Raw genomic sequence first — 23463 nt, 5'->3', positions numbered from 1 at the left:
CCTACTAGAATGTAAGCTCCGTGAGGATAGGGACTTACTTTTCTATTTTGTTCACTTATATATTCCCAGAGTTCAGAAAAAGCCTGGTTCTTTCTACTTTTTTATTTAGGCACTCATTTCTTCTTTGTGGTCTGGTCTCGATCACTGTTCCATTAATTCTTTATGTTTAGATCACTGGTAATAGCTTCAGTGTTTTAGGGGTTTTGTTTTTGGTGTTAGGTTTTTATTTGTTTTCTCTGCAGCAATGAAACTTTTCTCCGTGAATCTCTTTTTTGGCTATAGTTGACATTACTGTTCTGGTTCATCTTTTATGTTTGACTGTTTTTGCATTTCTTCATTCTTAGAGTTCGCAAATTACTGAGTTTCTACTATATACCTGGCACTCTTCCATGTTATTTATCTTTGCCTTTCCTAAGTTTTCTTTTTGATCCTGTTTTCTCTCATGGACAGTGTATGTAGTTTTCCACATGTTTATTATTTCATCCCCAGAAATGTTACATTCACAGGGTCCATTTACTACCTCCGAAATGAACATTCTAGTCCTGACTGCATGATTTCTACAGGCTTCCTGCTGATTGATGGCCATGTTTTTCTTTAATGTCTCGCTGTTTCCCTAAGTTTATCATATCAAAAGCCAGGCTTTCATTCCAACTTTTTTTGCTCGTTGTCCTTCAAAAGTAAAAAGCACTTTTCCCTATGACTTTTCAATTGTCAATGAGACCATTTTTAAATAAAGCTAGGCCTCAACCAAACCAGTTGTTTTCAGTTTTTTTCCCTCACCTATTCCTAATGTAGCCATTTCTAGAATTCTTTCTCTTCCATTTTTGCTATTATTTCCTATGTTTTGGTTCTTCCCCTTTAATCCTGAATTACTTCAGTTAACTGTTCATCTCATCCCCAGTTTTCCTCTGTACCTAACCATTTCCTAAAACGCTATCTGAGGGCACATTGCTGATTCAGTCAGTGGCGCATACAACTCTTGATCTTGGGGTCATGAGTTCAAGCCCCATGTTAGGGTTAGAGATTATTAAAAAAGATTTTTAAAAAGATTTTAAAACACTATCTGAATAATTTTCTCAAAAGTCTACTTTTATCCTGTCAATCATCTGCCCAGAGTCTTTCTGTATTTTTGTTGTTTTGATTTTGATAGTCACTGTTACCTGCCCACCCCCACACGCAAACTATACACCATGGCCTTAAAGAATCCAAGTCACATTCATAGGCTTGCATGACTCATTCAAGCCTGAAAGATCCTTTGTTTCAACCAGACTCAATATCTCTGGTCCCTTAATAAAACCTTTTTAGGCTCTATTCATGCTCTTATTTCCTCTGTCTGTTTAGCTCAGAAAGCTCTATCACAAGGATAGTTGTCTTCCTCTGTATTTCACTCACTGGACATATAATTTGCTGCCAATTTGTTGAAAATGTTGTCTTCTCCTGCTAGACTTTTAACTCCCTTGAGTTCAGCCAGTACAGCTTACTCTTTTCTTTAATGTTCCAGCTCATACCTAGACACATACCCTGACTGAGTTATATTTGGTTTATGGTAGATGCTCAGTATTCTTTATAATTGGTCTGGTTAATTAGCTTCTTCCTGCTGTTTACCAACATCAGTATCAGTTGAAATTTTTTAAGGTATGTATTTGAGCTATACATCATACACATTTTTTGCACAGCTTTATTAAGGTATAATTGATATATAATAATCTGCATACATTTAAATTGTAGTTTGATAAGATTTGACATGTATGTGCCCATGAAACCATTAAAAAGTTCCCTCTAATTTTCTTTCTTTTTTTTTTTTTTTAAGTAGACTCCATGCGCAGCATGGAGCCCAAAGTGGGGCTTGAGCCCATGATCCTGAGATCAAGACCTGAGCCAAGATCAAGAGTCAGAGACGCTTAATGGGCTGAGCCACCCAGGTGCCCCAATACTCAGTTTTTAAACTAGGAAACCTTAATGTAGGATATGTGCTTTTTTGTTTAAGCTCATCTGTACTTAGAAAGCACTAGCATCTAGTGAAGTTGCTTATAAACTTCTTAAAGAATAGAATCATCAGAAATTCTGTGCAGAAATTTACACAGAAATTCAGTACCTAAAATGGGGAAAAAAAAAAAAGAAAGAAAGAAAGCCATTAGAGTAGAAAAGGGACATTGTGTGTAGAGTGCATGGGACCCTTCTCTCTCAGCCTCTTGCTCATGGCAAAGATAGCCTCTGAGGTCTCTCCTCTTGACTCTTAGGTTGCCACAGAATGCATTTTGAAAATCATTGGTTTAGGTGGAAGCTATAGATGGGTAAATGAGAAGTCAAATAAATGTTTTAGGAAACTAACAATGAGTAAGAGGGACATGAAAGTGGGGCGCCTAGGTGGCTTGGTCATTAAGCATCTTCCTTTTGCTAAGTTCATGATCCCAGGGTCCTGGGATTGAGCCCCGTATCGGGCTTCCTGCTCAGCTGGAAACCTGCTTCTCCTTCTCACACTCCCCCTGCTTGTGTTCACTCTCTTGCTCTTGCTATGTCTCTCTCTGTCAAATAAAGAAATAAAATCTTTAAAAAAAAAAAGGGACAGAAAGTCTCTTGTATTGAAATCAGCGCTTTGCTCTTTTCTGAAAGTCTTGTTTTCCTCCCTTATTCCCCTTGGTCTACAGGACTATCCCACCTATACTATCCTTGGTCAGAGTCAGTACCAGACCTGCTACCCAAGCTCCAGCTTTGGAGTCGCGGGCCAGACTAACAGTGATACCGAGAGTACCACATTAGCCGCAGCCACATACCAGACGGAGAAGCCTAGTGTCATGGTACCTGCGCCGACAGCACAGAGACTTTCCTCTGGTAAGCACCGTACCTCTCAAGCCTTTGGCTTAAGGGCACTTCATTCAACATTATGGAATAGTAAAGATCATTTTGTTCTGGTCTGAGTCACTGTTACTGTGCTATTGGCTTTCCTTCTCAGGTGAGGAATATTTAAAAATTAGAACCAGACTATGTGCTGAGTCATTGGCAGGCTGAATGTAATAACTGATCCTGTGAACAGAAAAGCACCAAGAATGAGAAGACTGTGACAGCCATTCCGCCCTTCAGCTTTACTGTGTTTGTCATAGGGAACTTCAGAATCTTGGCACGTTTTGGCAAAGCTGAAGGACTCTAGTTTTAGTCAGTACGTATTGTGGATGCCTGCTACGGCCTCAGAGCAGTAGTCCTTAACTTTTTCTGTCATGGATCTCCAAGATCATGAGGAAAGCGATGGTCCTTCCCCTCTCAAGGAAATACATAATTAACCTACAAGTTTAAACCTGTACATTTAGGTTTGAAATGTGTCGATGAATTATGAAGTCCAGGTTAAAAAAAACCCTGACATAAAGGCTTTATACACACATTCAGTAAGTAAACATATGTATATCCTTTTTATTTGTCTCTATCATTCAGGAAAATTTAGTGGTTGGCTGTCACTTCATATAATTGGACGAAGGACTGTTTATTATTAGCACTGATACATTTTTAAAAGTAGTGTTCTGTCTCAACTAAAGCATCTTTTTGTGCACCTTCACTTGTCTTCTAAGGAAAGGATACTGCTTCAAATTTACATAACTTTGAAGTAGTTACACTTGTTGATGCCTTAGTTTTGAATTCATAGCTCTAAATATCTATTCTTCATAACAATTTTAACTTATTAATAATAGGGAATTTCAAACCTAGAAGTTATCAGAATAGTATAATGAACATCTTATGTATCCATCATCCATCTTCAACAATTAACTCGTATTTCAACTGTACTTAATCCAGTTCTCTCACCGAATTCCAGGCATTCTATGTCTATAAGATAAATATTTGCTAGTGAAACCACAATGCCATTCCCTCTGAAATAATTCAGCAGTAATTCCTTACATTATCATAAAATACTAAAAGGTATTATTTCTCATTTTCTCATAAATGTGAAGAGTTTTATTTTTCTTTTTTATTAGAGTTTTTAATTTATTAAAAATTAACCTATTTTATTTAGAGTTTATTTAAATTAGGATCAAAGTAAGGTTCATACATTGGGATTGATGGATATATACTTTCTCTTTTAACTTATAAATTCCCCTTTTTTTTAAAATTCTCTGATGTTACTGTATTTGTGAAGAAACTGGAGTGTTTATCTCATGCCATTTCCCAGTCTGAATTTTGCTGATTATCTCTGTATTGGATAGATCAACATGTCCTGCTGGCTTCTGTATTTTATTTTAAATTGGTAAATAGAACTAGAGTCATGGTTTTCAACTGAAGGTGTTTTTTTGCTTTGCCCTCTCCCGCATTCGCCTAAGACATTTGGCAGTGTATGGAAACATTTTTGGTTGTCACAGTGCGGGGGGAGTGCTACTGGCATCTAGTGGATAAAGGGCAAGGGTGCTGCTTAGCCAGTCATCCTATGATACATAGGACGTCGGCTCAACAAAAAAATTATCTGGCCCAAAATGTCAATCGTGCCAAGTCGAGAAACTCTGATATAGAAACTTAGCCAGATACAGGTTCAGGTTTTTGGGGGTTTTGTGTGTGTGTGTGTGTGTGTGTGTGTGTGTGTGTGAAACAACTTTATGGCTGTGTTCTTGCATTGAGAGGCAGGTATATAAATTCTATTATAACTCTCTGTTATATTAGGAGCTGTTGATGCTTGATGTTGGTGCCTAGGTATGCATTCCTAAACTGATCAGGCGAAGTTTGATTTTCCAGCCTTTATCACTGTAATATGGTTCTTACGGACATAAAGCATGCTGACCCTCTTCCAGCTCTGGTTCTTATAGCCTGTGACTACTGGCAATATATATCTCACTTTTCTTTCCAGGAGACCCTTCTTCAAGCCCATCTTTGTCCCAAACTACACCAAATAAAGATGCGGATGAGTCCAGAAAAAACATGACTGGCAAGAACCGGGGCAAAAGGAAAGCTGATGCCAGCTCTTCCCAGGACAGTGAATTGGAAGTATGGGAAGAAACTCATTTGAGTTACCTACATTTTTTTTTCTCATTTTTTAAGTTCATCGAACATACTTATCTGAAACTCATGGAGATACTGTAGTTCTGTGGCAGTAATGCCCCCCAACCCCCGCCCTGCCACCACCTGCGATTCTTGGTCAAGAGAAACGAAACCGTCCTAGTGAAGAGAGAAATGTAAAAACACATTTCTCCGAGCCCATAACTTGCCATATTACTTTCGGATGCTTTTCACCAAAGCATTGCAGAAGCTTTTTTGAATTTAGGTAGTCAAGTAACTTTTTATTTAGTTTGTTAGTTTGTTTAGTTTGCCAGAACAGTTTGTTCTCTGTGTTCAGAGCAGAATAGAAAGAACAGTTCCCTCATATTCAGAAAGCACAGGGTGTCGCAGATAATGTCATAGTGTTCTCCATTTAAAAATCTAAAAGTAAAATGAGAAGATGAGAGTGCTTTAGGCCAAGCTTCTGTGAAACGCATAACTTATTAATGAGATGAGTACTCACTTATTTTGTGGTTAAGCACTATAAGCATTTATTAGGGACATTGCATTTGGCTTCGTTATTAAAAAGATTAGAAAATCATACAAAATGCTAATAATAGTGGAGTTTTATATGCTTTTGTTTTGTATTTGATTTTTCTATAATATGAGCATTTAATGGGCAGGGGGATGCTGTATTTAAAAATGAGTTCATCAATAGGTATTAAGACATGAGTAAATTAAGGCTGTGTTTGGGGACTCTCTTTCCTTTTGTTCCTGACCAAAAAAAAAAAAAGGTTAAAAAAAAAAAAAAAAAAAAATCTAAGTCCTTTTACATTTTTTGGGAAAAACTGAGAACCAAGTTTTTTTAATAGTGGTAAAATATACGTAACATAAAATTTACCATTTCAACCATTTTTTAAGTGTGCAGTTCAGTGACATTAAGTACATTTACAATGCTGTTTGTTGCCACTATCTATTTCCAGAACTTTTTCATGATCCCAAACAAAAACTCTGCCTATTAAGGGATAACTCCCCATTCTCCCCTCCCACTAGCCCCTGGCAACCTCTATTCTACTTTCAGTTTCTCGGAATTTACCTATTCTGAGTATCTCGTGTAAGTGGAATGATAGAATATCTACCCTTTTGTGTGAGACTTCTTTTTTTTTTTTTTAATTTTATTTTTTATAAACATATACTTTTTTTTTCCCCAGGGGTACAGGTCTGTGAATCTCCAGGTTTACACACTTCACGGCACTCACCATAGCACACACCCTACCCAATGTCCATAACCCCAAGTGTGAGACTTCTTTCACTTAGCATCTTTTCAAGGCTCATCTGTGTTATATCATGTATAAGATCTTCATTTCCCTTTGTAGCTGAATAATATTCCATTGTATGTATATACCATGTTCTGTTTACTCATTCATTTGTTGATGGATACTAATGGTTTTTTCCACCTTTGAGTTATTGTGAATAATGCTGCTATGAACATTGTTATCCAGATATATATTTCTTTGAGTCTCTCTTTTCAGTTATTTTGGATATAAACTAAAGAGTAGAATTGCTAGATTATATGGTGATTCTGTGGTCAACTTTTTGAGGAAACAAAATGTTTTCCATAGTGGCTATATCATTTTACATTCCCACCAGCAATGCATGAGAGTTCTAATTTCTCCACATCCTCACCAACACTTATTATTCCCCACCCCCTTTTTTAAAAATAATAGCCATCCTAGGGGCGCCTGGGTGGCTCAGTGGGTTAAAGCTTCTGCCTTCAGCTCGGGTCATGATCTCAGGGTCCTGGGATGGAGCCCCCCATGGGGCGCTCTGCTCAGCAGGGAGTCTGCTTCCCCTTCTCTCGCTCTGCCTGCCTCTCTGCCTATTTGTGATCTCTGTCTGTCAAATAAATAAATTAAAATCTTTAAAAAAAAATAATAGCCATCCTAATAGATGTGAAATGGTTTTGATTTCTATTTCCTTAATGGCCAGTAACAGTGTTGAACATCTCTTCATGTATTTATTGGCCGTCTGTATATGTTCTTTGGAGAAATAGCTGGTCAAATCCTATGACCAGTTTTTAATTGGGTTGTTTGGTATTTTTTTGTTGAGTTTTAGGAATTCTTTATATATTCTAGATACTAATAACTTCTCAGATATCTGATGTGCAAATATTTTCTCCCATTCTGTGGATTTTTACTATCTTGATAGTATTCTTTGATGCACAAGTTTCACTTTTGTTGAAGTCCTGTTTTTCTTTTATTTGTTGTGCTTTAGTGTTAAAAAATACAAGGTTATAAAGGCATTTACCTATGTTTTCTTCTAAGAATTTTATTGTAGCTCATAAATTTAGGTCTTTGATTCATATTGAATTAATTTGGGGCGCCTGGGTGACTCAGTGGGTTAAGCCTCTGCCTCCAGCTCAGGTCATGATCTCAGGGTCCTGGATCGAGCCCCACATCGGGCTCTCTGCTCAGTGGGGAGCCTGCCTCTCCCTCTCTCTCTGCCTGCCTCTCTGCCTACTTGTGATCTCTCTCTCTCTCTGTCAAATAAATAAAATCTTTAAAAAAAAAAAACATATTGAATTAATTTTTTTCGTATGGAGTTAGTTTTTGTATATGGTATAAAGTAAGGGTCTAATTTCATTCTTTTGCACATGGATAACCAATTTTCCCAGCACCTTTTGTTGGAAATATTTTCCTTTCTCCCTTGAATGGTCTTAGCATCCTTGTAAAAAATTGACTGTATATGGGGACACCTGGGTGGCTCAGTCAGTTAAGTGTCTGCCTTTGGCTCGAGTCATGATCCCAGGGTCCTAGGATTGGGGCCTCTAATCCCATCAGGCTCTCTGCTCAGTGGGGAGTCTGCTTCTCCCTCTCCCTCTGTCCCCCCTCCCCCTACCCCAGCCCTGCACTCGTGCTCTGTCTCTTGCTCTGCTCTCTCTCAAATAAATAAATCTTTTTTTTTTTTTTAAATTGACCATACCTGGGATCGAGCCCCACATTGGTCTCCCTGCTCAGCAGGGAGCCTGCTTTTCCCCCCTCTCTCTCTCTGCCTGCCTCTCTGCCTACTTATGATCACTGTCTGTCAAATAAATAAATAAAATCTTTTTTAAAAAGATTGACTGTATATGTCAGGGTTTATTTCTTAGGAGTTATCTTGTCAATTTCATTGGTTTATGTGTGTTTCCTTTTGCAGGTACCACATTGTATTGATTACTGTAGCCTTGTAGTAAGTTTTGAAATCAGGAAGTGTGAGTCTTCCAACTTCATTCTTTTTCAAGATTATTTTGTCCTTTCAGGCTATGGAATATGAGATTCCATATGAATTTTAGGATGAGTTTTTCTTTAAAAAGCAATATTGAGATTTTGATAAGGATGCACTGAATTTGTAAATCATTTGGGTAGTATTGTCACTTTAACACTGTTAAGTCGTTCATCCATGAACATGGGATGTCTTTCTGTTTATTTAGATCTTGGAGCTTGAGCTCACAACCCTGAGATCATGACCTTAGCCAAAATCAAGAGTTGGTTGCTAAACCAACTGAACCACCCAGGCACCCCTTGGTTAAATTTATGCTTAAGTATTTTATTAGTTTTGATGCTATTGTAAATGGAATTGTTTTTTTTTTTAATTTCTTTGAGGATTAGTTGTTACAAGTATATAGAAATACAGCTCATTGCTGAATTCATTTATTAGCTCTAACAGTTTTTCGTGGATTCTTTAGGAATTCTTTAGAAAAATGATTTTTCTCTATATAAGATCATGTCATTTGTGAACAGAGATAATTTTATTTTTCCCGTTACAACTTGGGTACCTTTTTCTCCCCCCAATTCTTGCCACATTATTCTGGGACTTATGTTGAATAGAAGTGATGAAAACAGGCATACTTGTCCTATTCCTGATCTCAGGGATAAAGCTTCCAGTCTTGCACCATTGAGTAAGATATTAATTCTGGGTTTTTCATATACAATCTTTATCATGTGAGGAAATTCACTTCTACTCCTAGTTTACTGAGTGTTTTTATTATGAAAGTGTATTGAATTTGGTCAGATGCTCCTCCTGTATCAATCGAAATGACAATTGGGTTTTTACCCCCTGTTTTCTTAAGGTAGCATATCACACTGATTAATGTTGATCATTATGTATGTTGATCCATCCTTGCATTCTAAACAAATCCCGCAGGGTCATAACATACAGTCCTTTTAATATGCTGCTAGAATTTTGTTTGCTAGTATTTTTGTGGAGAACTTTTTGCTTTAATGTTCATAAGAGATATTGGTCTGCAGTTTTCTTGTAGTGTCTCTATTATCTGACCTTAGTATCGGGGTAATGCTGGCTTCATAGAATGACTTAGGAAGTATTCCTTCATCTTCAACTTTTTGGAAGAGTTAAAGAAGGATTGGTGTTACTTCTTTAAATGTTTGGTAGAATTTAACAGTGAAACCATCTGGTCCTGGGCTTTTCTTTCTTGGTATCTTTTTGATTACTGAGTTCAACCTCTGTTAAAGGTCTATTCAGATTTTCGTTTCTTTGATTACTGAGTTCAACCTCTGTTAAAGGTCTATTCAGATTTTCGTTTCTTCCTGAGTCCGTTTTGGCATTTTGTAAATTTCTAAGAAGTTGTCCATGTCCATCTAGGTTATTTGTTAGTATACAACTGTCCATAGTATTCTCTTGTAATTCTTTTTATTTCTGTAAAATTGATAATAACATCCCCATTTCCGTTTCTGATTTTACTAATTTGAGGCTTCTTTTTTTTCTTAACCTAGCTAAAAGTTGTCAATTGTGTAGATCTTTTCAAAGAACCAACTTTTGGTTTCATTGATTTTTTTTTTCTCTGTTATTTTTCTACTCTTGGATTTATTTATCTCCATTCTAACCTTTAGTCTTTCCTTCTGCTGGTTCGTTCCAGTTCCTTAAATTGGACAGTCGTGTTATTGATTAAAATCTTACTTCTTTTTGAAGGCATGCATTTTATAGCTATAAATTCTCCTCTTAGTACTGCTTTCACTGCAGCCTATAAATTTTGGTATGTTCTGTTTTCGTTTTCATTCATCTCAAGGTATTCCTAATTTCACTTGGGATCTTTTTCTTTGATCTGTTAGTTGTTTAAAATGGTGTTGTTTAATTTTCACATATTTGTGAATTTTTTAGTTTTCTTTCTTTTACGTATTTCTTGTTCCATTCCATTGTATTAAGAAAAGATGCTCACTCACTATTTTTTGTTTTCCTTCCTCAGCGGGTATTTCTCTGGGACTTGGATGAAACCATCATCATCTTTCACTCTCTTCTTACTGGATCCTATGCCCAGAAGTATGGAAAGGTAATTTGAGTCTTTCTTCCTTTGTTGTAGTGTCCTCCTCCTGACTATATGGGCAGGTAACCAAAATCACTTTTTTCTGCTACCTCTATCTTACCCTGTTGGCCTTTCTTTCGCTTTCCATGTAAAACTTCACCTGATGGCTTGTACCAGGCAGGCTACATGGTCAGGCAGTATTAATAAAGCTGGAGACTAGACCTAAGACCAGTGCTATGTAAGCTTAAGTTGTTGAAGACTACTATTTTATAAAGACTAAATATGGGAATGAAGCTCAAAACAGAATGGAGTCTTAGGATTATATATTCCAAAGACATATCTGTTAATGTTAAGTCACTTTTAATAGCCCAAACTGAGCGTTTTATTTAGCTGAGTATATGCCAGATATGTAAATTTAAAATATATGTAAAGTACAAAATATTTTTCTTACATAGATTACATACCTCCTTAAACTAAATATACCAAGCAGAATTTAATTTATTTAGTCATCAATATAAACAGAGTTTTGGGAGGGGGACGTTGTTTCTTTGTTTGTTTTAGATTGATTTATTTATTTGAGAGAGAGAGTGAGAAAGAGCACACACGCACGGGGTTGTGGAGGGAAGAAAGAAAGAGGAAAATCCAAGCAGACTTCACACCAAGAGTTGGGTGTTTAACCAGCTGCACCATCCAGGTACCCCTAAACATCAGCTTGAATAGAGGGATAAGCTATGTATTTCTACACTAAATTATCTCCAGGCTTCTATTTTTTGGTTTCTGTGAATAAATTTTATAAAAATATCTGCTTCCTTTGCTTTCTTACTATTTCCATTTATTTCTTATTATCATTAATGTTTCTGTTAGAAGTACTTTCCACAGGCTTTTAGTATCCAGGCTGGTAAGCTGACATTAGCTCATACACTGTATAAGCTGATTATAAAAGTATATAAAATAAGAGCATACAGAAGCCTAGATAGTTATTGAACAAACAAAATGTTTGTGAACATTTTGTGAAGTGAAGACCTGATGGTTCACTTTAAAGCTAAATGCATTGGTTTTCCTACAAATATTTTGACTTTTCAGCCTTCTTCACTTATTTCCTGACTGTTGAGATTGTCAGATAACTGACTTCCAGTATTTATACTCTCTGTGTGTGTGTGTGTGTGTGTGTTTGTGTGTCTGTGTCGGGGAGGCTGAAGGGAGATAATGGGTATTACAATAGTAATATTTTAGCAATAGTTAGCATTTCTTACAAAACAGGGAATTTCTGCTCAAAATGTTTTTTTTAAAGTGGGTTTAGTTTTCTAAAAACTGACTTCAGAAATTAACTTTGCATAATCCCAGATTCCTCTCACTGTGAATGAAATTGCATGAGTAATAGTTAGAAGCACTTTTGCAGGCCTTGACCCAGAATAACTCCGAAATACCTGAAGATTAGAACGAGTGCTGTTGGTACCAAATTAAACAAATTTTTCTCTCACTGTCTTCTAGGATCCAACAGTAGTGATTGGCTCAGGTTTAACAATGGAAGAGATGATTTTTGAGGTGGCTGATACACATCTATTTTTCAATGACTTAGAGGTAAGCATGTTAAAGTGTTCTGTGCTTCAGTGAAACATTTTGTTTGTTCAATAACTATCTAGCCTCTGCTTATGTATTGAGAGGAAATGTGGTGAGAAGGGGGGGTTGTGGAGAAGCCAGCTGGCCACTTAGGCTTTTATAGTCTTAGAAGAATAGTACCTTAGCTTGGTCATCAGTCTTGGTACTGGCCCTCAATTTTATTGGTTCAAAAATTTGATTTTTGTTAGCCTCTTTGGAAGTGATCTAGCTCTAGAGGAAATGCCAGCCCTTCACACAAAACAGTGAAATATAAACCAACATTCCTATTTATTCATCTGTCTTAAGTAACAAATAATAAGGTGGGTTTGACTCTGTACTCTTAATTATATCTTGACTATCTTTCGACTTTACCTTCTTAAAATATAATCTCTTGATTTGTCAGATCTATAAATGGCTATTCTGACTCATTATACTTTATATATGCTTATTATCCATGTATAGGTTCACCTTGATATCCAGAATCATTTTATAGTTAGATGCAAGGAAAACCAGGGACACAGAGAATATCTTGGTGAAGTTTTTTGTTTTTGACATTTGCGTTCACCTTTGAGGTGACCGTGGTATAGTGGCAAGAGCACAAGACTGGGAAGTCAAAAGACCAGAGTGTGAGTTCCAGGTTAGGAAAGTTACCTCCCCATTCTGGGCCTCAGTTAAGCAGTTATCCTACACAAGAAACTAGTAACAGTTGTTCAGTCTGGGGAAGGGGATATGTTGCTGGGACACAGAGGTGGGAAGGAGCGGACTTTTCACTTCATGCCCTTCTGAGTTTCAGACTGTGTACTACTTACGTAACCTAGTTTTTTAAAAACGGTGAAAATTGTAAGTTAAAAAACAAAATAGTGGGGTGCCTGGCTGGCTCAGTCAGAAGAGCACGCAACTCGACCTCAGGATTGTGAGTTCCAGTCCCACATGGGGTGTAAAGATTACTTAAAATAAATACAATTAATTAATTAAAAATAAGATAACCTTTCATAAACACAAAATAATCCTATTTCTTTTCAAATATAGTCTAGTTTTACTCAATGAACAGTTCTCCAACAAATTGAATTACCAGGGCTCTAAACTCCAGTACCTTTGTCTAACCTCCACAATGCTTTAATCTTCCTCAACTTCACATGTTGACATGTTAGGACATCATAGTTTTTACTCAGCAAACATTTACTGAAAACCTACTTTGTGCCAATAATTATTGCCAAATTGTATTTGTAATGATTTTCTAGACATAGACCTCACTCAGGACTGAAAGTTCTGTGAAGAATTTGACCTGAATATGTTCCTGCCCCCCAGGTCAGTGGTTCTCAACTTTAGGGGGCATAAGAATCACCTGGGAAGCTTGTTAAAAATGAAGATTCTAGGACTTCACACCCAGAAATTCTGATTGAAGTAGGTCTGGGGTGGACCCAAGAATATGCATTTTTAAAAAACTTCCCCAGGGGATTCTGATACAGGTGGACATCACAATATTGCCTTAGGTGGTATCAGAGGAGTGAATCTCTCAGTGTTAGGCAGTGGGTGGCATTTTATGTCCATAGTAGCTCAGGCTTGGTGGAAAGAACCTTGGATTCAAATTGGAAGACCCAGGCTTTTTCTAGTTCCTTTTTATCACTCACTAGTTATATGAATGCGGGTCACTCATTTCACCTCACTTTCGGAACATGAGGAGATTAACTTGGGTGACCACTTCTAATTCCTAAGTTTGGATTTACAGATTTCTGTTACAGTCATTCTCCGTTTTGATACCATACTCTACCAGCATCTGTTTCATCTGCAAAAACGTATTGGATACATGCTACATTAAGAGCGAGCACATGCTACACAAGGACTAGACTGGAGGGGTAAAGAGAAGCTGTAGGATACAGATTGTGCCACAGGAAGGCCACAGTGTATAACAGAACTTCACAGTCTGGCATAGAACATTGACATCCCTGACAGTGGAAAGAGCTTGTGTTTATACCCATGAGCTGTTGTGTTATACCCATGACTACTGAGAGAAGAGCATACTTGAGAGTTGGGCTGGGTAAGGAAGATTTCATGAAGACCGTGGGACCTGACTTAGGCCTTAAAAGAGGTTGGACAGCAGAGGGGTGAGAGTGGTCCTCAACACACAAGAGAGACTGTAAGGTATTTCATCATCTGCCATTGGTTGTGGTCTTTTTACAGTATGTCATGGTGGTGGTGGCACTTAATGCTCCCTGGACTGAAATAGTTTTTGGTTTTGTCTTTCAACAGGAGTGTGACCAGGTGCACGTGGAAGATGTGGCTTCTGATGACAATGGCCAGGACTTGAGGTGATAGAAGCAGTGATGTCTTAAACATAAGTATATACCTGTTAGGCACGAGACACTGTCTAGGTTCAGAGGAAAACAAAGACGAGTAAGACATGGCCCTAAAAGATCTCACAGTCTTAGCGGAGACCAAGAGGTAATGATGGACTGCCATGTGCGGAGGTGCCTGTAGAGAATGTGACGGAGCACACAGAAAAGAAAGTAATTCTGGTGGCCATGGTTGCCAGCGTTGGAGGGGCCTTCTCAGTGCAGTAGAATTTGAGTATGGCCTTGAAGAATGGGTAGCAATGATGGAATGATAAAAAAAAAAGGCTTCAAAGTAAAGGATATACTAGTTTCTCTTTGCCCAGATTTTCAGTCAGGAGGAGTGTGCTTCCAGACTGGTTAGTTTTAGATACAAATAAGCATAAGGCATTTTACCAGGGAAACTAACTGTGGGGTCTGTTGGTGTCAGGAGTAACCCTATCAGAGACAACCTTAAACATTGTGTCAGTGAACACTATACCAAGGGGATCTCGATGGCAAAATGCTTGCTTTGTGTCCTCATTTCTCTCTTGACTACTCTCTTTTTACCCAGTAGTCTTACTGAATAATCCAAAAATGTATCTAGCTTCTATTTAAAGACTTGCAGAAAAAAAGACTGTCACATTTTTTTCATGTTGATTTGTTTTCATGTTTCTCCCTTTTATAGGTTCTTCCCTGTGTCTACCCTAAAATTGTTTCCTCCATGAATTCTCAAACATAGAGCAGAACTGGAAGGATCTAATCCTGTAGGGCTGAGAAAGATTACGAGGTCCCACGTGAGAAGCAGCGTCCAGTCATGCACGTGGCTCACATGGCCACGGAGTGCACTGTACTAATGAGATTTTACTGGACCTTTTAGGAAAGTGCCTGGTCTGAAGCAGTTTATAATCCACTCTGAAGCCCAGAGTTTTTTCCCTCTTATACATGAGGCTAACCAGTAATTACCTAAATATCTTGACAGCTTTACTTTCTTAAAGTACTTACTGAACTCAGTTTTGACTTTTGATTGAACCAAGTTATCTCTAATTCTGTCAGTCATTTTTTTAAAATCTTTACTTAAGAAGTGTTCACCTCTCCCAGCCTGTTTAACTGTATTACTTATTTCTATGGCTGTGTAACAGATTCCCCCAAAACTTAGTAGCTTAAAACAATAAACATTTATCATTTCGTAATTTCTATAGGACCGGAACTTGAAAGTGACTTAGCGAGATAGTTTTGAATTAGGGTCTCTGAGATTAAAAATCAAGATACTGGCTGGAGCTTAAATCATCTGAAGGCTTGATGGGAGCTGGAGGACCTGCTTGCAGCTTCTCACACGTGGCTGATAACGGGACACCTCAGTTCCTCACTATGCATGCCTCTCTGGGGGGGCAGCTCAAGTGTTCTCATGACAGCTGACTTCTCTCAGAGCAAGTGCTCCAAGAGAGCAAGAGAAGCCTGTCTTTGTGGTCTGACACCATCACTTCTACCACATCCTGTTTACATTGAAATGCAGTCAATACCCATAAGGAGAGGAATTAGAAGAGAGAGTTATTAAAGAATTTGTGGACATTTTAAAGCCACCACTTTGACCCATGAAATTAATAAACCAGCTAACGTATGTCTGAAGAACATCTCCATTACACCTTGCAATTATTAATATTTGGGGTTATTTCTTCACACGTTTCTCCACATTACATAGTTGCCATGTGTGTCTGTGTCTGTGTCTGTGTCTGTGTACATAAAAATGTTATATTCTGGGTTTTGGGTTTTTGGTTTTTTTTAAAGATATTCTATCATTGGGGCTCCTGGGTGGCTCAATGGGTTAAGCCTCTGCCTTCAGCTAAGGTCATGATCTCAGGGTCCTCAGATCAAGCCCCGCATTGGGCTCTCTGCTCAGCAAGGAGTCTGCTTCCCTCTCTCTTTCTGCCTGCTTTTCTGCCTACTTGTGATCTCTCTCTCTGTCAAAAAAAACAAAACAAAACAAAACAAAACCACAATTTATTTAAAAAAAAAAAAAAAAGATACTCTATCATTAATGAAAAGATGCTCTATTCCCAAGACAACTTATAGGGGATGCTGGTGCTTGAATGGGCCCTAACCGCTCTTTCCCTCTCTCTCCCTCCTTTCTTTGATGGCAGTAATGGGGGTGAGGTAGACAACTAATGGAAGATAGATTCTGACACACAGAGATTAAGAGAGAAGTTTCTCAAAGCCTTTAGACTTTGGGGCTCCTGGGTGGCTCAGTTGATTGGGCGACTACCTTCGACTCAGGTCATGATCCTGGAATCCCAGGATCAAGTCCCGCATCGGTCTCCCTACTCAGTGGGGAGTCTGCTTCTCCTTGGGACCCTCTACGTCTCATGCTCTCTCTCTCTGTCTCTCTCTCTCTCAAATAAGTAAAATCTTAAAAAAAAAAAAAAAAAAGCCTTTAGACTTGATGTCAGATGCCAGGAATAGGACAGAGAATCCCAGGTAGGATCCAGCCCAAAACCCTGTACAGTTAAGATATTAATTTTCATCATCCTCTCTCTCTCTGCAGCAACTACAGTTTCTCAACAGATGGTTTCAGTGGATCAGGTGGCGGTAGCAGCCATGGTTCCTCTGTGGGTGTCCAGGGAGGTGTGGACTGGATGAGAAAACTGGCTTTCCGCTACCGAAAAGTGAGAGAAATCTATGATAAGCATAAAAGCAACGTGGGTGGTAAGTGTGTCATACAACAAGTCTGATATTCTGTTTCCCTCTTATTTCCTGTGTTCTTTTCCAGGGATTCCTCAGAACAGCGTAGCAACTGCTTAGGAATTGGGGCCACAATCACATTTTAACTTTGTATTTAAAAAAATGAGGTTTGACTGAAACTCTTTGAGGAGGAAACTCTGCATTTCTCATGGACTTCTCTTAGCAAAGCTTTGCAGAGTTCTCTTGTTCTTTTTAGATAAATACCTTTTTAAAGAAGTGTGTTTCAAAGATTATATCTGATTACGTATGTTTTATTCTGGAGTCACAGCTATTGTCAATACTAGTTAATAGGTTGCCATGTTTTTTGACTGATTTATGTAACTATCAAAACAAGTCAGGCAGAACTGGTGGCTAGATTTATAAAGGATGGAAAACTCAGTCCAGAATTAAAGGTTGGCAGTAGCCATATGTTGGACCTTGGAAATCCTGCCCCAAAATAACTCAAATATCAGGTGTCACTTTGCCTAAAATTGTGTTATTTAAGATTAATAAATTAGCCATAGATTGTTCAAATTAGAAGAGACATGAGAAATCTAATCTGAGGGGCGCCTAGGTGGCTCAGTCAGTTAAGTGTCTGCCTTCAATTCAGGTCATGATCCAGATCAAGCCCCACATCAGGCTCCCTGCTCAGCAGGAAGCCTGCTTCTCCCTCTCCTACTCCTCCTGCTTGTATTACCTCTCTTGCTAACTCTCTCTATGTCAAATAAATAAATAAAATCTTTTAAAAAGAGAAAGAAAAAAGCAAATTCATTATTAAAAAATATATATATAATCAGAATCCCTCATTTTGAATTCGAGAAAGCACACTTATCATGAGGGTGCTCAGGACAGCTTACCCACGGTCACAGCTGGAACCCAATCCCCTAACTCTTGGTCCAGTGCACTTTACATTCATGCAGCCCCCCCGCTTTTTCTAAGTATGAAAGATGTTTGTCTTTTTGTTTGTTTATTTATTTGTTTGTTTGTTTGTTTTTAAAAGTAAGCTCTGTGCCCAATAGGAGGCTTGAACTCATGAGCCGGAGGTCAAGAGTTAAGTGCTTACTGACAGGCACCCAAGCGCCCTGATGCAGTTCCTTTTTTACTGATGTACCTTAATGAGAAAAAAATTTTAAGCTCTGAACCATCACCCTCAAAACATGAAGTTTCAGGGATTCGATAAACTGTCTAGAGGTATATTACCCCAGATCCTGCTGCCGCACTGCGCTGCCTCACATTGTGCAATAGGGCTTCAAAGGTAATTTGGTTCATTGCTGTTAGAGCCCCCAGTATCAGATAAAAAGCACAGGCATCGGGACTTTGGGAATTTAATTTGCTTTTTTTAGAGTGCCCTTTTTATGGCCTGTTTTTTTCTCATGATTAAGAGCCAGCACTTTATTTGGGCAACTCCATCTTTTTGCTCTGCTCTCTCCACACATTAGCCTTTCTTTTGTTTTCATATACAGCCCAAGTGTCTGATCCTTTTTCTGTTTCTTGGGTGCCAGGACCTGGTTTCCTGAGGAAGGTGATATAACCCTCTGTGAGAATCCCCTGAGCCTGCCCTGGGGAACATATTAAAAGTAATGTCCACCTGTATTTTGTAAAATAGGAATTAACAGGGGCGCCTGGGTGGCTCAGTGGGTTAAAGCCTCTGCCTTTGGCTCAGGTCATGATTCCAGGGTTCTGGGATCGAGCCCCACATCGGGCTCTCTGCTCAGCGGAGAGCCTGCTTCCCTTCCTCTCTCTCTGCCTGCCTCTCTGCCTACTTGTGATCTCTGCCTGTCAAATAAATAAATAAAATCTTTTAAAAAAATTTAAAAAGGAATTAACAGAAATGCCACATCATATTGTTAGTCAAGTGTGTGACACGTGTACTTACCTGTAGGCCACACATGACCTAAAGGTGCTGGTTTTGTTGTTGTTTTATCAGAGACCTTGAGAGTCATGTAATTCTAGGCTTGCATTGTGAAACCATCAATCTGTAAACAAATTATATACCGTTCTCCTCACAGAAATGCCTTCTGTCTTTATGAAATATTTGTAATAGAATACATGATTTCTCTTTTACCTTCACTACAGAAAATACAGGGTCAGATTTATGGTTTCAATATTATAATTCAAATGGCTGATAACATGCTGCCATCAGATGAATTCTATTTTGTTCTATGCTTAATTGTCTGATCTTAAGCAGTGTTTTAGTCTCTTCTTAGCTGGAGTTGTTTCAGAAGTAGGTACAATACAAATAAATGACGTTCATGAAGTTGGTCATTCAGCCTGGAATCTCAGGTTGATGCGCTGTGAAGGGGTGAGAACCGCACAGTCACCATGGGAGCAGGGTATGGCAGAACAAAGACTTCGGCGGCCAAAAGCCACTAATTTGCTGTGTGACCTTAGGCAGCCCCCCTTTCCTCCCTGCGCTTTGGTTCTTTAGAGAGATTGGAAATGCTGCAGACTCTTCCAACTGTAACCCTCATTTCTCCCTCCTTGATTCTTGATGTCACATCTAAAACAGTGCAGCTCGAAGTATGGTCCACCCATCTGCCAGTCATGTTACTGGCTCTTGATGAAAGAGTGAGCTTTGGCAGAATGTCATCACAGTGTTTCTTTCAGCTGATTTTGTAGTGGTGGTTGTGGTCTCCCCCCACCCCCCGCCCAGCAAAACATTCTGAGGAGGAAAGTCAAAAAGGTATCTTAATTAAGGAGGCTACTCCAGGGTTTTACCAAGAAGAGAAACCTGTTAACTCATTGGAATATTTCAGTGACTCACACTATTTCTAAATTGAATTTAGAAGTTGCTTCCTGAGTGTCAGCAAGGATATACTGTCAGATGATAAATATGTCTGCTTTTATTCCCAAAGGCCTGCTCAGTCCCCAGAGAAAGGAAGCACTGCAGAGACTAAGAGCGGAAATTGAGGTTTTAACAGATTCCTGGTTAGGAACTGCGTTAAAGTCCTTACTTCTCATCCAGTCCAGGTATGGAAATGGTTCTCTTAGTTCTCATCCTCTCCTAGATGCATCTTTCCTACCCCAGTCCAGGATAGGCCACTCCCTAACACTGGTTTCAGATAGGGGTGAGAGGAGTCGAAAAGATGCAGGCAAACACTTGGGTTAGGTGGGAGGCAAGGTCATTCCGTGCTGACAGCACATGTTCCGATCTTCAGAGAATATGTATTTTTGAAAACCTTTTGTCTTTCCCCTTACTTTTGCTCACAGAACTAAAGTTCGGTAATCCATAATCTCCAGCCCAGGAATGGGCCTGGTCACATCAAAGAATCCCTGTAGGAGACACATCACATATCCTAAGTACAGGAAGCTCCAAAGAAATGTATCAAAGCCCCTTCAGGAAGGCAGGATTCAGAAGAAAAGGAAAATTTAAGCAATTTAAGATCTTCTGCTTGAAGCTTAGAATGGGAAATAAATATAGTCAAATACAGTCTACTATAGTACCGTTTTTGCTCCCTCCCTCGAAGCAGGAATTCCAGATACAACCTAGTAGAGCAAACAGTAAAACTGACACCAAGGGGTGGATATCCGTGAAGGTAAAGGACATGTGAAATTAACGTATATTCTGGAATCTATGTTGCCATTATGTGAAAGGCAAAGAGGATTTAAATCATACCTTATTAAAGGGCTGAGTTGCATTCTGATGAAATAGTGCTGTGACTGAGTCTTCGTTACTGGTTTTCTAGAGTGTGCTATCAGTGACGTGGGTTGGTGGTTTATTTGTAACAAGTGCAGTGAGCTAGAATGGTCAGAAAGGAAATGGGACAAGAATCAAGTTGTTAGCTCAGTGCCCATTAAATATATAGAATCTCTGTCCTTTAATATGGGAAATAAAGAAACCTGAAGTAATCAGAGCAATAACTGAACATGGCACTGAACAAGTATCAGGCCCTTTGCAGTTAGTTTTTATTAATTAGATTCTAAAGAGGTTTAGTTTTTAATAATTAGATTCTAAAGAATTCTTGCTCTCATATAGGTTTAGTTTCACTTTTTCCTTTTCTTTTCTTTTTGTTTTTTCTCCCTTCTAGAAAGAATTGTGTGAATGTTCTGATCACTACGACCCAGCTTGTTCCAGCTCTGGCCAAGGTTCTCCTGTATGGGCTAGGAGAAATATTTCCTATTGAAAACATCTATAGTGCTACCAAAATTGGTATGGTTTCAGTTCTGTTTCCTGTCACTTGCCTTACGTAATACTTCATAATTATGATGTACTTAATTACTTCTCAATCCCTTAATTAGACACTTTATATATATCTCTCTAATATTCACAGCAGTCTTTTCCTAATATTAGTGATGGGCCAGTTCAGGCTTAACAGTTGTGTAGCTTCCTCAAGGCTCCACAGCTAGTAAGTTAAATAAACCAGATTCAAATCCAGGTAGAACTTAAAGTTTATCATATTCTTTCCATTTATAATACATAATATGTAGCTTGAAAATCTACTTTTGCCTCATCCCAGATTTATTTTTATCTTCCAGAGAGAATGGTACAGTATAGTCTAATAGAAAAAGCACTAGATTAAAAATCAAAGACTAAACTGTATACTTAAAACTGTTTAAATTCCTCACACCCATTCAGATGGCTGCCGTCAAAAAAAGAAAAATAGGGGTACCTGGGTGGCTTAGTCAGTTAAGCATCTGCCTTCAGCTCATGTGATGATCCCAGGGTTTTGGGATCGAGCCCTGAGTTGGGCTTCCTGCTCAGTGGGCAGCCTGCTTCTCCTTCTCCCTCTGCCGCTCCCCCTTGCTTGTGCTCTCTCATTCTCTCTCTGTCAAATAAATAAATAAAATGGAAAAAAAAGAAATGGGGGGGGGGTTACCTGCCTGACTCAGTCAGTGGAGCATGCAACTCTTGATTTCGGCGTCATGAGTTCAAGCCCCACATTGGGTGTAGAGTTTACTTTAAAATAAAGTTTAAAAAAAAAATAAGAAAGAGAAAGAATAACAAGTGTTGACAAGGATGTGGATAAACTGGAGCCCTTCTGCCTTGTTGGTGGGAATATAAAGTGGTAGGACTACTGTGGAAAACAGTATGGTGATCCCTCAAAAAATGCAAAAAAGAAATATGATCAGCAATCCCACTTTTGGGTATATATCCAAAAGGATTAAAAGCAGGATCTCAAAAAAATATTTGCACACCCATGTTCATAGTAATGGTATTCACAATAGCCAAGAGGTGGAAGCAACTCAGATGTCCATCAAATGATGGATAAACAAGATATGGTATATATATACAGTGGGATATCATTGTGCCATAAGAGGGAAGAAAATACTGTCGTATACTACCACATGTGTCAGCCTTGAAGACATGATGCTAATGAAGTAAGACAGTCACAAAAAGGCAAATACTGTGAGTTTCTTAGTCAGACTCATAGAAACAAAGTAGAATGGTGATTAACAGAGGCTTAGAGAAAAGGGAGATAGGGAATTGTCGTTTAATGGGTATAGAATTTCAGCTTTGTACCATGGAATGTTTTAGAATAATGTGAGTATACTTAACACTGCTGAAATGTACATTTAAAAATGGTTAAGACGGCAGATTTTACAGTTTTTAGTAGAGCTTTTTGAAAAGAAAAATAGTAATAAGGACTAGAATTCAGGGCGCCTGGGTGGCTCAGTCAGTTAAGCATCTGCCTTTAGCTCAGGTCCTGATCCCGGGGTCCTGTGATCGAGGCCCACATGGAGCCCCGCATCGGGCCTGCTTCTCCCTCTCACTTTGCCCCTCCCCCTGCTTGTGCTGTCTCTCACCCTCTCTCTCTCATGAATAAATAACATCTTTAAAAAAGAAAAAAAGAACTAGAATTCAAGTCCTGTCTCCCCCACTTACTGGTTCTTACCTTAGGCAAATTACTTTATCTCCTGACCCTCAGGTTTCTCGTATAAAATGAGAAACTTCCAGAGAGGTTGTGAAACTCAAATGGGACTGTGTATCTGAAGGTACTATTTAACCCCTAAAAATGTATTCAGTACCAAGTATGGGAAAGAGTAGGTACTCAATAAATATTTGCTGAAATAATTAATTAATTAACTGGCACCAGGAAAGAGTAGGTACTCAATAAATATTTGCTGAAATAATTAATTAATTAACTGGCACCAACTTGTTCCACTAGGAAGGCAGCAAAGTGTGTCACTCTGCTTCTTGTGTGCTGCACATGGTCAGAAAAAGAGGACTCTGGCAGCCCTCTCCTCATCTCTCCAAACTCTTCCAGTTCCTACTTCCCTGTTGTTACCAAAGGAGACGGTCCTGGAGTTTGAAGATGAGCTGTGGTTATTCATTATTTTTTTTAAATCTACTACATACCTGTTGATCAGCTTTCTCCATAAAATGTTGGTCTAATTTTATATGTTTATACACACACACAGTGTGTGCTCATACCCCAGGACCTATGGAGGCAATAAGCCCACCAGGTCCTGTTGACATTTTTTTTCTTCATTCATTCACCAAGTATTTATTGGTCACCTTTATCTGCAAGACATTTTTCTAGGTACTGGGGATAGAGCAGTGATCAAAAAAGACAAAAATCCTTGCTCCTAGTGGGAAGAAGCAGTCAGTAAACAAGTAAGTTAAGGAAAACAAACCACATACATCAGATG

General features: G+C 38.6%; 1 protein-coding gene across 4 annotated transcripts in view; it reads left to right on the top strand.

Moving 5' to 3' along the window:
• The window catches only part of EYA3 (EYA transcriptional coactivator and phosphatase 3), a 105266-nt gene that overhangs the window by 72876 nt on the left and 8927 nt on the right, over positions 1-23463 (top strand). For all 4 annotated transcript variants that reach the window (XM_032863909.1, XM_032863908.1, XM_032863907.1 and 1 more), the window contains 8 exons: positions 2649-2832; positions 4823-4959; positions 10190-10273; positions 11738-11827; positions 14096-14154; positions 16697-16857; positions 19728-19842; positions 20901-21022. In XM_032863909.1, the coding sequence (XP_032719800.1) occupies positions 2649-2832; positions 4823-4959; positions 10190-10273; positions 11738-11827; positions 14096-14154; positions 16697-16857; positions 19728-19842; positions 20901-21022 (952 nt within the window). The remainder of the gene's footprint in view (positions 1-2648; positions 2833-4822; positions 4960-10189; positions 10274-11737; positions 11828-14095; positions 14155-16696; positions 16858-19727; positions 19843-20900; positions 21023-23463) is intronic.

The sequence above is a fragment of the Lontra canadensis genome, unplaced genomic scaffold (assembly GCF_010015895.1).
Source record: "Lontra canadensis isolate GAN:19392208 unplaced genomic scaffold, GSC_riverotter_1.0 scaffold25, whole genome shotgun sequence".
Classification (NCBI taxonomy): Eukaryota; Metazoa; Chordata; class Mammalia; order Carnivora; family Mustelidae; genus Lontra; species Lontra canadensis.
Note: the sequence above shows the minus strand (reverse complement) of the source record. Positions and strands in the feature narration are given on the sequence as shown.